This window comes from Vicia villosa, linkage group LG1 (assembly GCF_029867415.1).
Source record: "Vicia villosa cultivar HV-30 ecotype Madison, WI linkage group LG1, Vvil1.0, whole genome shotgun sequence".
Taxonomy (NCBI): Eukaryota; Viridiplantae; Streptophyta; class Magnoliopsida; order Fabales; family Fabaceae; genus Vicia; species Vicia villosa.
In genome coordinates, this window is record NC_081180.1 from 79,055,442 (window position 1) to 79,071,413 (window position 15,972).

Below are 15,972 nucleotides of genomic sequence, written 5' to 3' on the forward strand. Positions count from 1 at the left end.
TCCTGGTAAATAGCGAACAGCTTCTTCGGCTGCTTAAACGACACCCAACTCCACTTGCCGTCCCGATCACGCAACCTCTGCAAATGAAAAATTCTGAAAAAAAGGGGCAGAGTCGCTTCGACCTCCAAATATCCGCACACGATCTCAAAGGCCCTTAAGAACGCCAAAGCGTTGGGATGAAGCTGAGACGGGCAGAGCCGCAACCAACTGAAGACACTCCGTTGCAAATGAGTGAAGGGGAGACGGAGACCAGCCTCCTTAAAGACGAACTCATACATTGCGAAACGGGGACCGGGAAATCGCGAGCAGATCCTCTGGTGAGATTTGGGCACAAAGGCGCCCCAAGAAGGCTCCTCGTCTTGGTCAAGGTCCTCGATAACGTTAAAGGCTTCTTTGGGATGACTCGTGAAGCGCGATGCAATCATCCTCGGCTCGACGGCCACCCATTCTTCAAGAGCCCTGGGGGAGGTCTCTACGACGGGAACGTCATCTTGCGCGCCAACAGCTTCCTCCCCATCTGAAATGTCGAAGACGACATCATCCTTGTCCTCGTCGGCCATTTACCTGAAAAGCAGAGGAAACCATGAATTCGACTGGTCAAATCCACCCTTCCACCGCAAGTCAAGTGAAAGGGCGAGGAAAAAGGACGAGGAAAACTCCCCCAATCGTCAAATGGCCGACGAGCTAAAGTGTCCTCCAAATATAGACGCCGCACGCAGCGGAGGTCGACGAACTCATGCCCTCACCGAGACGTGCAACCTCCACTGCTCGCGGCCTTCATGCCACTCTCTAGAAATCCTAAAAGCTGGACGCCTCATTCAAACGCTCTAGCCCAGTTCACTCAAAACTCACTCGGCAAACGCGCGAGAAAAACGGTGTATCTTCTAGGCTTACTCGGCTAATTAATAAACCTTCCTCGTCACGCTCATCAACCATGCTCGCCTTACTCAAAACTAATGCATAAAACTTAAATAAAAACATGAAGGAGACGAAGAACTTACTTGGAGAAAGCGAGGAAGATATGAACGAAACGAGGAGAAGAGCAGTGAGCGGATCTTGAAGGCTTGGGAAATGTTAAGTACTAAATGAGTGACCTCCTCACTCCTTATATAGGGAAAGAAGGCCAAAGGGTGTCATGATGGCCTAGGCAGCCTAGGAGACGCCATCATTGCCTACACCCCAAAGACGGCTCCCTCCACGAAAAGCTGCCACGCGTCCCAAGGATCTTGAGAACTCCAAAAGACGCCGTCTACTTTCATCCCTAGAAACGGCGCAATAATGATTATAGCCTGTACAGCTGACACCTGTCAATCACGCTTATGAGTGACAACCAATAAGGTTAAAAACCAAGACAACTGGCGACCGATCTAAACCCTCGAGGAGCCCATGATTTGGAACCGTGCTCAGCTAAACCTCCTCGTTAAAGTCATCACCCTTATTAGGCTAATAACTTGGGGGACTCCTGTTCTGGTCTGGGCCGAGCAGGCCCAACCCTGGATTACCAGCCGAGCAGGCCCACTTCCCTTGGGCCCAATTACTGAACAGATAGGAGCTGCCAGTCGCGAGGACCCAGGCCGAGCAGGCCCAAACTTTTGGGCCCACATACTGGATAACCGTCAAGGAGTTACCCACACACGAAGATCACGCGTCACGTCTCAGCGAAGGATTCGGTCAACCATCTCCGAACCCTACGCTATGTGCACCCAGAACGTGAGTCTCCTGCTGACTCAGCCCTAGCATGGGACGTTCTGGCAGTTCCCTAGCACGTGGGCCTCCAGTTGGATTTGGCCCAATTAGGGAACCTTGGCCCAGCGCTGGGGGCTATAAATACCCTCTTTCACTAGAGGGTCAGGTATTCAATTCTCTTCTAACCTTAGCTAGTACTTGCTCTCCTTTGCTCATCTACTCACTTTGGCATCGGAGTACCTTGCAGGTACACCCCCCCTCTCACTTCACGAAGACCAGCATCCGAGCAGCCCTTGACGATTCTTCTGATCAGGTACGATCAGAATGTATCTAGTATACATAAAAGACCAGATGCATTCATTATTCAATGAATCTAAAAAGAGAATATTTGCTTATAATTATGATCAGAGGGAGTCTAAAATAAGAAATTCTTCCATTTTTATACATATATTTAAAACATATTTCATCCGATTAAAACTCTAATTACCGACATGTTAGTTTGTGATGCTTAATTATACTCCACTCAAATTATAAAAATCTAACGATATCTAGGTAATTGCAAATATAATTTAGGTACAACAGCAATATACATATTTGTCAGCCTTGTTTGACTTTGAAAAAGCTATTCGATATATAAAATCCATTTTGCTGTAATGGCAAACACACGTAAATGGAGGAAGGTATAAGAAAAGCTCCAAAAATATATATAACAATATTGTCTTTACATTTGTTACGTAACATTAAGTCAATTATTAAATTCATAGAATGTTAGAAGACTCAAGATAGAATTTGGAGGGGAATGACAAATACATCGATCCAGAAATTATTGGTTTTAATTAAGGAATGATATTCAATATATTATTATTAAATATAGACAGGGCCGTCTTTGAGAGCGTGCAAGATGGACTACCGTACAGGGTCTCAAATTTTTTACAGTTAAACTGTAACTAAATAGGGCCTCATAAATCTTTGTCACTATTAAAATGGAGTTAAATAGGACCTATAATTTTTTGTCATATTTGAATCATGACTAATCTAATACAGGGCTTCCAAAAAATTGAGACGGGTAGAGCATAAAATATAACCTAACGTTTGAAAGGATATATGATATAATAAATAATATGAAGCTTCAAGAAGGATTTGTGGGTGAGATAGGAGAGTGTTCAGAAGGTTCTTGAAATGTTAGATAGGTAAAGATTATTTGAAAAGCATGCACATTCATCGAACTAGATAACAAAAAATAAGTGCTGAAAATGATGAGAAATGTTAACATCACGACTTTAAAAATGAATTAATAACAAAAATTAAAGACAACAAGATACAACAATGTAAATAAAATAAAATAAAATAAAAACAACAAGACCAGAAGAACACTATTGAAAAAAAAGCCCAAGCACCTAAACACTTCACACCTTAGGATTCAGCTAGATCTCAAACCAAAAAGGTTCCACAAAGAGAAACACCAAAAACCAACTTCCAAAATCAAACTCACATAATGAAGACAAAACCAATTTACCAGCTATTTAAGTCAATTAGAAAAAGTGCTAAGAATTTACTTTTATCTAACTAGAAATCATTTTAAGATTAAAAAAAAAAAAATTTCCTCCACATCTTTCAGGATTGTTGAAATATCAATAAAAAATATCATTAACTGTCGAAATAGGCTAATGCATATGGGTCAATTCAAAAAACTTAATAAAAAATAGAGTTAATAGTAATTTATCCTTAGTAATATGAGTGTGTTTCGGTTTATCCTCACCGTTGTCAAAGGCAGGTTTTGTCAACGGTTTTTTTGAAAAAACCGTTGCCAAAAGGTAGGAAAGGGAAAAACAAAATTCACTAGTGGGTATATTACTATTAACCCTAAAAAATAAGATTTAAACTTTAAAATTAGAATCTAAATTTTCTAATAGTATTTTTAATAAAAAAATCTATTACCCATTAAGACTAACTCGAATGGATCACGACGAATAGCATGTTTGGTTTGTATTAACAAAAAGGGGTTAAATATGTTTTTAATCCCTATAAAATTATCTAAAATGACTTTTAGTTCTGATAAAAAAAAGATTGACTTTTAGTCCCTATAAAATTATTTTTGCACTTAGTTTTAGTCCATGCAGAGCGATCAAAAGTGAGTGCAAAAGTAATTTTATAGGGACTAAAAGTCAATATATTCTTTATAGGGAATAAAATCCAAAATTGAGATATTTATAGGGACAAAAACATATTTAACTTTAAAAAAAATTAAAAATTATACCAATTTATATATTGTTTCACTAAAAAAATCACGCATTGAGCTGTCATAATTCACTTTTATCTCTTATATTCAAAATTTCAGGTTAAATATTAGACATTAATATAATTAAATTATAATTTAATTACTTCACATTTCATTTTATAATTTTCCAGTATTCTATTTATTTGATTTATGTTGGATATTTGTGTATCATTTTGGGCTATTTAAATCTTATATTGCATTTAAAAACATGTTAGCATGCGAACCAGGATAAAAATATTTGTGCCTCTTATCTTTTTTGAATCTTTGTTGTTTGTGTTCTTGGGTAGAGAAAAAGTTTTAATCTTGAAACTCAATTCAAACCTCCCTTTCTTGTGTGTTCTTGAACCTTCAATTAGTATCAAAGCTCCAGTTCTTTGAATTAGACAAACACATAAGAGATCATGTGTTTTCTTAAGTGTGCAACCACACTTTGAGTTATCAAAACCTACATTCTCAACTCGTTTTGCTTTGCGAAAAGTAAAATTCAATGTTGCTCAAAATATGTTGTTGACTAATTGTGAATATAGATTGTAATCTCTGAATTTGTGTTCTAACACTCTGTTGTTGCAACCAAATGATGTTTGTATCTCATTATGTTGATTTAAAATCATTTAGTTCACAGAGTCTCAATCTCTACAGAAATCATCCTTACTATTTTCCAATCAATTCTTTAGTGTAGCATGGGGAGACACAACTCGGTTTGTTGTTGAATTTCCAAGGTGTCTAATATGGTCATTCCAAGCACATATAATCTTCTCCTTCACCTGGTTCAGAATTGTACTTTCAACATATTACAACAAATTTGATTATTTTTCACACACCTTCTTGAAAAGTATAACATAATCAGCATATAATTCTTATGTAGAAAAATTTATTATGACATTTTATGCATCTGTTATTCTTTCTCATATCACGCTAGCTTTGGCCATTTTTCTTTTTTCACCCATTATTTGTTTGGTTCATACCACAGGTTTAAACGCAACTTCTCACATTCTTTGTGATGTGATACCTACAAAATAATATGTATGAAGTAAAAAACACATTTGCAATCGAATTCATCAATGTGATGTCGCAATCGGTGACAATGACCTTCTACGTTTTATTTGTCCTTCAACATTGTCTGACAGACTTCTAAAGGCCGAGTAATATTTTTCTCTTTTTAGCTCTCCAAAAACTCAAACCCAACAAAATAAATCTTTTCGGTAGAGGTAACACCAACAATTTCTAATAGTGGAAGTTTGTGCTTGTGATCTTATATGTTGAATCAATGATGGGTACAATGGGAACCATGTTGAACAACATTTTAGAATTGAGATGAGTCTAAAATATATCTCGGACGATTACTCCATCCTCGCACACTCGGTACCTAGATACATAATTGTTATCATCCAGTGATTTCAATAATTGTTGCATTTCAATTCTATCCCACCTCAACGCCTTGTTGTTAATGACACAAATATTGTATACTTGGTTGAGATTTGAGATATTTTCGAATATTTTACGTTTCATTGTTACAAGTATGTTTCTCACATGCACCATATCTAATGTCATGTTGAAAACAATTTCCTTCTCTTCAGGCATAAGGCGGCATGCAATGGGATTGACTACTAAGTTGTCGCACATGTTATGGTTATGAACCATAAATCACATTAAATATCCATTTATTATTTGTCAAAAAATAACCATGCAATTTAAATAGACATTCATATGTTGCCAACGTAACTTTTACCGCTCAAAAATCATATTAATGTCAACAATAAGACATGAATTACATTAACTTTACCTTAAATTTCAGCTTATTTTCCTCATTTTGATGTGATGAAACACAAGAGATTTTAGAATACAAAACTTAATTGAAAATTATTAACAATTTTGCGTGAAAATTAATATTTGATCATGAATAAGAAGAGCGTGTAGGGTATTGTTTTATTAAAAATCAGGTTTGATGAATTTGAAGGGTATTGTTTTATTAAAAATCAGGTTTGACGAATCTGAAAATGCATTTCTGAACTTGTATCTGACATGCAAAGGTAGCATGTTTTCAAATTTCTGTTTCACAAATCCATAAATATACTTCTGAATTTGTCATTGAGTTACTAAATTATAAAAACCTTAATGGAAAAGGTCCAGAGATACATTTCCAAAAATACTATTCTGAAATCTAAAGGATATTTTCTAATTTCCATAGTGTTTTTCCACCACTTAAGATTAAGATGGGATAAATAATACCCCAGAAAATTTGAAAGAGGATTTGTTTTACCACCATTGTAATTCTTAAAATACACCATCGTCCGGACGAGAGAGAAAACACTCATCCGGATGTCTGGATTTACCGATCCAGACGAGAGAAAATGCTACTTTGTTCGGAATTACCCTTCATGACACCAGAAAATATGATGTTTTTTCCGTTGGAACAGGTAATACCAAAAAGAATGTGGTTTTAAAGATCCTATAATTTCATAATATACACGAAGATCCTATGATTTATTTATTAATAATGTAGGAAAGATTAGCTTCCAGCCAAAATATGAAATGTATGCTTATATTACATTTAAATAAAATCACATATCATTACCTAAGAATACAGCTGAATCCAGAAAAAGTTTCAAAATATCAAGTTCACAGCTACCACTACCAAGTACCATTTGCATGTACTGGTGCTACTTCATGAGGCGGATTTAAGCTCCCTCTTCAGTAACTCCTGCAAAATGAAAATCACTATATTAACATGGTGCAAGTGCAAGTTCGGTGTTAGCGCAGTAGTGCCTAATTTTATAATATGAAGAGACAGTTCAAATCCCTGCCGAAGAATGTATGGTCTCAAGGTGTTACATTACCGCTTTGGTGGCAGCAACTGATATACGCTCTCTCTCCTTCTTCTTGCGTCTGCATTCTCCACACCAGCTAGGAAATTCTCTCTGGTATTTTTTGATCTCTCTAAACGCCGAACTACATGAAGAAAGATGACAATAATTATGCTTACAAATAAGAATTTGGGTTGATACTCACATTCAAGTCAAGACCAATATAATAAAAAAAAATAACAACATTCATTATATTTACAATGAGATGTTTGAGAAAAGTGATGCAAATACCTTCTACACCATAGAATTAAGTTAATCCGATTCCCAGATATTGTAGGTCTAGCACCATGACGGTGACGACCTGAATGAAGAACTGCATGGCCTGGAACATGAGGATAATCGAATATCTCCTGCATAGATATGTTTGGAGTTTAAAAAAATGTGTCGACATGAAACTCAGATAACTTATTACCCATGTTTGGTCAACGTCATTGATATTTGTCCTCTAACAAAAAGGTAGCAGACATACCCCTGATTGGGTCTCTGTATTCACGTGTTCATCACATCGAACACCTCGGAAGAACAGTTCGCCGCCTGAAAATTGTGTTCCCAGGCAAATATTTAAGGTGACTTCCGCATCATCCACGTGGAACCCTGTAAACATAAAATATGTTTAGATTCCAACAAAAGCATATCAAGTTAAATGGTTTTTAGAGGTAAACAGTAAATAGGTAACAAAAGAAGGTAAAGCAAACAAGAAGGAAACAGATTTTAGTGGAGAATAAAATCCATGAGATCGAACTATTATGTTTCATTAGGCTTGACAAGTAAGGCATCAAAAGTTGGTGTTTCTTTATTCGAAAGAAGCAAAGACTTAGTAGCTGTTACCTAGAATTGTATTTCTAATTGTATTGCGCATAAAAAAAAAAAAGGAAAATTACAAGGCAGATGCTACCAACAAAGAGATGAGTCTCTATAGTGAGTCATGGGCCATAACTGATCTTAGGTCCTTATCATAGACAAATTGGTATACGAATTTGGAAGAAAATAGACTCAAATAATCAGTTTCGGGAAAGTTAGAGTAAAGTTTAAAAAATAGTATAAGAGAACTAAAAATCATTTTAGATTGAGGGTTTTAGAGGGAATGCAGTCGTCCAAAATCTGCCGCCGTCGCAACCCATGGTTGGAAGGTATCATGATAATCTATCATTTTATTTATTCGGAAAAACTCTTAAATTAGAAAATATTCATGTGAAATGTAATCTTAGCCATCCCTTCCCTCTCCTTAAAAACCTCGCATCCCAAAGCATCCTTAGGTAAGATAGAATATCACACTGGGCTACTAAAAAGAAATTGAATGATGAAAGGGATTGTAAAGCTAAAAAATCATTAAAACTGAACAAATAAAGAATTGTGAAAGTAAATTGATACTAAGGTACTAGATGTGTCCAAAACATTACACGCTATTTAGGTTCAAAATTTTGATAAAGGTTCGAGCTATTAACAAGTTGCATAACTGTGAAAGAAGTTTGAAAAACCTACCAAGTTCCACGTCTCTATTGGTTCCATATTCGACAGCAAAACCATGATGAGAGTCCAGTGTGGATCCACCAATTTCAGAAAAGAAAACTACAAAAAATATTCAAATTGCAAAAGTGAGTATTGTTTGTTAATCTGTCCTATATTCTCATTCATTCTCATTAGGAAAAAAATAAAATAAAAAAACAACCTCGAGCTATAGGACGTATGAAATCATTCATCAATTTATCAAGCATGGATTCCAGGCCAAAATCATCAAGAACAGCACCATATTGATTCATTGTATTAGGTCGCATGATTCTGAATTTGGTCTCATGGACCCATCTTTCAAAATGATCTACCTAAGCAATCAAACCCTGTTAAGAAAATACAAAACACTAATATAGAACAGATGCAACGATATGTGCACGAAAAGGAAAGAAAAGGAATGTGATACCTCAGATACCAACATTTCACAAAAATGTGGTTGAAATATTTCAAACGTATAAATTCCTCTGGAGGGTTCTGCCATTATACTTCTGAAACTCGCTTCTGTATTTTCCTTAATAGCTCTGAGAAATGAGGGTGCAAAAAAATTTTCACTGAGCATAGTATATATCTCCTTATGAAGCGGCTACAAATCAAATGTAAATAATTGGTAAGATAGGGCGTGACTAAAATATGCCCCCTTCAAAATAAAACCATGTTTATCCCATGATTTACAAAAGAATCATAACAAGAAACCAACAGGATTTTCTAGCATTCAATAGAAAACTTACAGGATAATTTAATATGATCTTTTGCCGGTATTCCTTCTGCTTTTGCATCTGTTTAATCCAGCATAGAACAACCAAAAAACTCAGAAAGTGAACAAAAACGAGCTAAAGACAGAGTAATAGGAAAAACAAAAGAAACCTCACTCCGACTGTCATACTAGGAGAAACTCACTATCATAAAACAGCATATATTAGGCACATTTGCAGTGTTGTCGATGGCGGAGAGCCAAAATTCCACCATACCGGCCGCTTTGCGGCGCCGTCATAGCGGATTATGGCGGGAAAACCCGCGATATCGGCCAGGGCGAGCCCAAAAATTGCCATGTATATCCGCCATAGCGCTGTCATGGCCGATATTTGGTAACACTGCTCATTTGTCATCACCTTTTTAGGATAACAAGTAATTGTTTTTTTTAATTAACTAACTAACATATGTTGTGACACGCGCTCAAATACGTATCAATTTGCAATTAACTAATTATATTTATATTTAGAGGATGCAATATTTTTTTAAACTCAAATGCAACGTTCTAATAAGATTTCCTACAGTCTGGGTTGAGATTTATATCTTGGTGTGGTCAAACGGTTGTTTTCATCTAACTTTAGGCTTTGTTTGGATTGATGGAATCGGATTGAGCGGAGCGGAATGGAATGGAATAAAATGATATTCCATTGTTTGGATAATTTAAAAACGGATGGAGCGGAGCGGAAAGGAGTGGTATGGATTCCATTCCATTCCATCACTTACCACCATATTCCTTCCCCTCCGATTTGGGCGAAATGAATAATTTTTATTCCGTTCTAAAATTTCCAAACAATGGAATGGTACATTCGTTCCGCTCCGTTCCACTCCGCTCCATCTCACTCCGCTCCATTCCATTCCGCTCCGTTCATTTCTTGATATCCAAACATACCCTAAGACATGTCATCAGTTGTTTCCATTAACTCTCACGAAGTCGTCGAAGTCATCTCGCATGTACTTATACCAACAGATAAACTCAAATTAGTCAATTCAAACAACCCTAAAGATAAAATTGGCATCAATATATTGTTTTGATAATGGCATTGACATATGAACTAAGAATTCTAAACCCTAATTTCTGTAAGAAAATCCAAATTGCAAAATTCAACTCAACCCCAATTTCCAATTTTCCCTAAATTCCCTCAAAACTCTCAAAAATCAAGCAACTAAAATACTAATAAAACAACCAAAGAACCTTAATGATTAAGAGCAACATAAAAATCAAATTTCTATTCAAAAAGTGAGGAGAAAAACACAAACCCTAACACGTTCAGTATGAGGCAAATAACGGAGTAGAATGTTGGACATGTAGTGAGCTTTGAGGTCTCTAGATAGGTTAAGAATATGAGAAGGAAGATGTCTCTCGAGTGAAGTGAAGACAAGAGGGTTGAAATCCAAAGGAAGGTCTTCATAATTATCAGGCATGTGATCAATTCTAGGGTTTCCAAGAAGTCTGGTTATGGAATTGGCATTGGTAGCATTATTAGTGGCAATGTCTCCGTTGGAAGCTTGAGCTCTGCGCTCCAAGGAACCGTTTTGATGATGATGCTGGTGATACATGGTGGTGTTGTGTCCTAGGGTTTACTGTCTCTTCTTCAATTCATGTCTCATACCCAAAAAAAAATAGAAATTGAGAAGAGGAAGATGATGGAATAATTAAGGTTTTGCTTAATTATCTTATTAAAATATTTTTTATTATTTTATTTAGTTATAAAATAATAAAAAAATAACAAAATTTATAAATATTGATGACAAAATAACATGCAGGTAATTGTAAAAGGATTTTAAACCGTGAATCAACAATCAATAATCAATAATTATCGTGTATTGCGTTAAATCGCACTTATATTTTTAAGTTATTTGTATGGTGGAATAATAAATTTTTATTAGATAATGGTGTAAAATTATTTTGGATTAAAAATTACTTTTCACCTTTGACGGAATATAGTTCATTTAAATGAATTGATTACTTTCATTTTTTTAGTGAAAATATCACTTTTAATTTCAAAAATAATGAATTACATCTGATCTCAAGGATCCAGGAGGCTACATAAGCAAGCTTATATATCAAACTATACTAGACCAAACAATTTTACTCAATATGATATTGATATGGTTGACTAATTTCCTATGAAGTATGAATTGTGCAACTCATAATTATACTAAAAATGATAGTTCCCTTCAAGTTATCATCTAACATTTTGTGGTTGAAAAGTAAGTCGTTCATTTTCATTCATATGGCATAAATTGATTCTGTTGTAGCCCACCTTTAGGATTTCTTTTCGCCACCCTTTTTTTCTTGTCTCTTGTATTAGCCATTCTCTTTCATGGTTCCAGCTTTATGGTTCTCTTGTATTAACCAATTATTAAATTTAAAATTGGCTACATATTAACTGAATATATAATTAATAAAATATACATATAAAAATTATTATTTACGTACTTTATTTCTTATTTTCATTTTATTATTTATTTTGAAATAAAGTTGTCACTAATTTAGAATAGATGTTTTTGCATTTTTTTTATATAGTCTAAATTTATATAGAATAAATTTATTTTATTCATTTAATTTTTATCAAACCATGTAATTTAGTGTTTCAATCTAACAAATAATTTATCATTTACACAAAAGTGCATTTAAGCTTAAATTTCAATAAAATTAATAATTTATTTATTTCACGGGTCACTATCAATACAATCCTTATTTTAATTTATATAAACATTAATAAATATTAATAAATTTAATATTTTTTTCATGTATAAATAATTTACATAATCATTTTTGAAAATTGCTCAGAGTGACATTTACGCATATTATTCATATTATTCAAAATAAACTACATCAAATATTCGAATACCCGTGCGGCAGCACGGGTCTCTTACTAGTTATACTAAAAATGATAGTTCCCTTCAAGTTATCATCTAACGTTTTGTGGTTGAAAAGTAAGTCGTTCATTTTCATCCATATGGCATAAATTGATTCTGTTGTAGCCCACCTTTAGGATTTCTTTTCGCCACCCTTTTTTTCTTGTCTCTTGTATTAGCCATTCTCTTTCATGGTTCCAGCTTTATGGTTGTCTGTTATACCCTGTCCAAACAAGAATTTCAAACCAAGTAGCTTGTGTAATTTTGCATCCAAAGAATAGGTGTCTGATTGATTCAGTTTCACTACAGAAAGTGCAAATACTATCATTCGGGATTCCAAATCGAATGAGCATGTCCTTTGTTGGAAGTTTGCCCATGAATACTAACCACGTAGTGAATAAGGCCTGGGGCCTCACATAGTTGGTGAAGAAAAAATCTTTAGTTCACCTGCACAATATCCCCTCTAAGTTCTTTATTCTTAATGGATGTTATGAGTTTTTTCTTGTGTTGCCTCCTCCTTGTATCGGATTTGGGTCATTATTGCTCTACTTTTCAAAATTCATTTGAACATCCATGAGCATTGGTTAGGCTCCCGCCAAATTATGATATCGTGAATCTTGAGATAGTATGCGTTACCATTTTACCAAAAGCTTGTCAGCTCTGGCTTGCAGGTTCTAAAGTAACTTATCAATTGTGGTTTGGTTCCAACTTGCTATTTCAGTAACATTTAAATCCCCTGCATTTTTTGGATCACAGATTTTGGCTCGGGCCACTAGAGCTTTTCTGTTATTTTCCTCTTTTCCACTCTAAAGGAAGTTTCTACATATTGTTTCAATGTGATGAATGAATTTCTTAGGCAATGGAAAAACTTGCATCTAATAGGCTATTATAACAAACAACACACTCTTGATTAGAAAACATCTATCAGCATAACTCATGAGCCTTGCAGTCCAGTGGCGAATTCTTAGGACAATCTTATCAGTGAGGGGTTGGGATTAAATAATAGTGAGTCTTTTGCTAGACAGAGTGACACCAAGATACCTGAAAGGTAAAGAACCAGCAACAAAACTAGCAATAGTAATAATCTTTTGTTAATCATGTGCTATCACACCTCAAAAATAAATCTTGCATTGGTTAGGGTTCACCTTTAAACTAGTTGATACAGAGAATTTGTGGAACTCTCCCATTATGAGTTTAACTGATGTTTCGTCCCCTCTAGAGAATAAAATCAAGTCGTCTGCAAAAGAGATGTTAGTGATAGAAAGCTTTGCACATTTTGGATGGAAGTTAAAGTTTGGTTGCTTGTGCAAACTTTTCAGGCTCCTATGCAAGTATTCTATGATTAAGACAAAAATAAGGGGTGAGATTTGATTCTATTGCCTGATCCCCCTATTTGCTTTCACAATATCACTTTGTTGCACTTTTATAGCATACTTGTATGAGATAGAAGTGACGCAGCTCATGACCCATTCAATTTATCTAACTAGAAGACTCATTTCTCTTATGATTACTTATAAGGCTCTCCATTCCACAGTTTCATAGGCTTTCTGAAGGTCTATTTGGATTTCACATCTTGAATATATGTGCTTGCAGTTGTATCCTCTAAGAAGATCATGAGCTATAATTATGTTGTCATGAATTACTCTTTTAGGCACAAAAGTTGATTGGCTATCATCCACCAGATCTAAAATCACCTTGGTAAGTATTGACGTTAAGATTTTTTTAGATGATCTTGTATATGGTGGTACAACAAGTAATAGGTCTCAAGTCCTTCATTGTTTTAACATCAAGGATTTTTGGAATCAAAGAAACTAGGGTACAATTAAATGTTGCATAGAGCCTATTAGTGTCAAAGAACTCATGCGCTACTGTCATACCCCAAAATTTGCCCATACCATTTCTCATATGCAATCTCAAAATCAAGACATAAAGCTCCAAAACACACTCTTCTGTACAAAGGCTCTGAATTAGGGTTTGGTTCATTCAAAGAAAAATCACTGAATCAAGGGCTCAAAGTGGTTCCATAAGGTCAACAACATCCCCATAACCCTAAAATCATTATTTGATCAAGGGTTGATCATAATGATGCAAGGAAACATCAGAAGAGTCAAAAGTCAAAAGTTACTATTTTTGGCATGAACTGGAAAAGTCAATCAAACTTTGAAAATTCACCAAATATTCATACTTCATCAGAAAAATTCCCACTAAAGCTTATTTTGAAGGGAATTCATTCCTCTATCCAATGGTCCAAGAATCAGAGCTCATAGGTCAATGGTTTAAGAGATATGACTTCATACATTATAGGTCCTTTTCAAAAGTCAACAAAAAGACATTTTTTTCAAAAGGACATAAAATGAAAATGGAGAATAATTTTGATATGAGACCAAAGACACTGGCTAGAAGACTCTTTAAGGTTTCCAAAAAGTCTACAAGCTTGAAAAAATATTGAGATATGGAGAAATGGCGTGGTATACAAGTTCACTTATTTTTCAGATGGGTACAAAAAGGAAAAAGCCTAAAATTCCAAATATTTCTAAATGGGCTTGCATTCTTTTTATTCTAACCTTATTTTAAGCCCATCCACGTGCTAGAATTAGAAGCATGTTATTTTTACTATTTTTATTTATTATTTTATGGTTTTAATTCATTGAAATCATGATTTAATTATATAAAATATAAAAATAATGCAAGATTTGATTTTGCTTTAATTTTAAGTCAAAAATTGAATCAAATATCTCCCACCAATCAGCCAATTTCGTGCATAATACTTGAAGCCCAAGAAAGTACAATTTTAGAAAGATTTGGAAGCATATCTCAATCAAATTTTCCCAAAATTCAATCTCAAGATGCAAAGAGATTTGGTTCAATTTTGTTGCCCTAAAATCACCTCTATAAATACATGAACAATGCCAGATGCTAGGGTCACGAATTTCTGGCCTCAAAAACCCCTCACTCAAGTTTCAAAATATCAAGAAAATTCAAGATTCGGATTCCTACTTGCGGCCCCTTCCAAGAATATTTGAGGACATAATCATCTTCCCAGAACACTCAGGAAGCGTTTGCGATCATCACCAAGCCCAGACACGTTACCAATCCGCCGTAATAAGCCACGGTTTGTTCTTCTTTTCCATCTTTCGATTCCGATAATTCATGAAGCATAAATAAAATTTGAGTGCATAATCTCGTTGTACGTGTTGCATTGAGTGTTCCTGAATGATTAATTTGATGTTTGAGGTTATATGTTGCAATCCGCCATTGATGAATTTCTAGGGTTTCAGAATAGGGACTTTTGATAGGGATGAAATTAGTCTTAAATACAGGCGTGGCCGAACTCGTGTTGACGAGACGAGTTCATCCATGGTTGCACCTTGTGTTTTTGTAGCCTGTATACGTTTTTTGAAGCCTGCAGGGCAATAGCAACGGTGAAAAACCGTGGCCATAGGGTATGTTATTCTGCAGTCGCGATGAGGAAGAAGATAAGTAGCGCGCGCGAATTTTCGTTTTAAAAATTGAGTGACTTTGTTTCATATATTATTCTTTACGATTGCTTTGCTAACAGCGAAACACAAGTGTCCTGGTGGTTGAGCTCGTTCCCACATGATCCATTCGCCCCCCTGACGCTGGTTCGATCCTTGGGGGGGTGATTGTTTTAGTATTATTTTGTTTGTTACAATTCACTTGCAGATCCAGTGTGATGAAGGCACACACACGCATGGTGCGCCATCAGCCAATATCCCCAGGATCTCACACCTTGTAAATCCAACGTTTCTCAACGCAAGCTCACCATAGACCATTGGACTCTCACCACATACGATCACAGCTAAGTTCCTTTTTCAATTTTTATTTATTTATATGTTTAATTACATATTCTTTTATTTAGGTTTTCTTATTTGTTTTTGTTGCTTATAAAAATTGTATTTTTTTTTCCTTTTCTCTAAAACCTTTTTTTTATATATATTTATTTATTTATAAAAATTAATAATATTTATTTTACTTATTTATTTTATTAATGCTACTTATTTA

At 35.0% G+C, this 15,972-nt stretch overlaps 1 protein-coding gene across 1 annotated transcript; it reads right to left on the reverse strand.

Moving 5' to 3' along the window:
* Nucleotides 1-6,478: 6,478 nt before the first annotated feature.
* On the reverse strand, nucleotides 6,479-10,732 carry LOC131643150 (2-oxoglutarate and iron-dependent oxygenase domain-containing protein CP2-like). Its single transcript, XM_058913304.1, has 9 exons — nucleotides 10,345-10,732; nucleotides 9,066-9,113; nucleotides 8,744-8,920; nucleotides 8,498-8,648; nucleotides 8,311-8,397; nucleotides 7,298-7,422; nucleotides 7,060-7,178; nucleotides 6,802-6,913; nucleotides 6,479-6,665 (listed from the first exon to the last, which is right to left on the reverse strand). The coding sequence occupies exons 1-9, from the start codon at nucleotides 10,642-10,644 to the stop codon at nucleotides 6,630-6,632; spliced, it is 1,155 nt and encodes a 384-aa protein (XP_058769287.1). The 5' UTR covers nucleotides 10,645-10,732; the 3' UTR covers nucleotides 6,479-6,629.
* Between the last annotated feature and the right edge of the window lie 5,240 nt (nucleotides 10,733-15,972).

What these genes read in the sequence shown, in the direction of transcription:
- LOC131643150 (XM_058913304.1), bottom strand. Translation starts at nt 10,644, where the DNA reads ATGTATCACCAGCATCATCATCAAAACGGTTCCTTGGAGCGCAGAGCT. An exon ending in CTCATACTGAACGTGTTAGG is followed by an intron (nt 9,114 to 10,344) that starts GTTTGTGTTTTT and finishes TGGATTAAACAG; the next exon opens with ATGCAAAAGCAGAAGGAATA. An exon ending in GTGAAATGTTGGTATCTGAG is followed by an intron (nt 8,649 to 8,743) that starts GTATCACATTCC and finishes TTGATTGCTTAG; the next exon opens with GTAGATCATTTTGAAAGATG.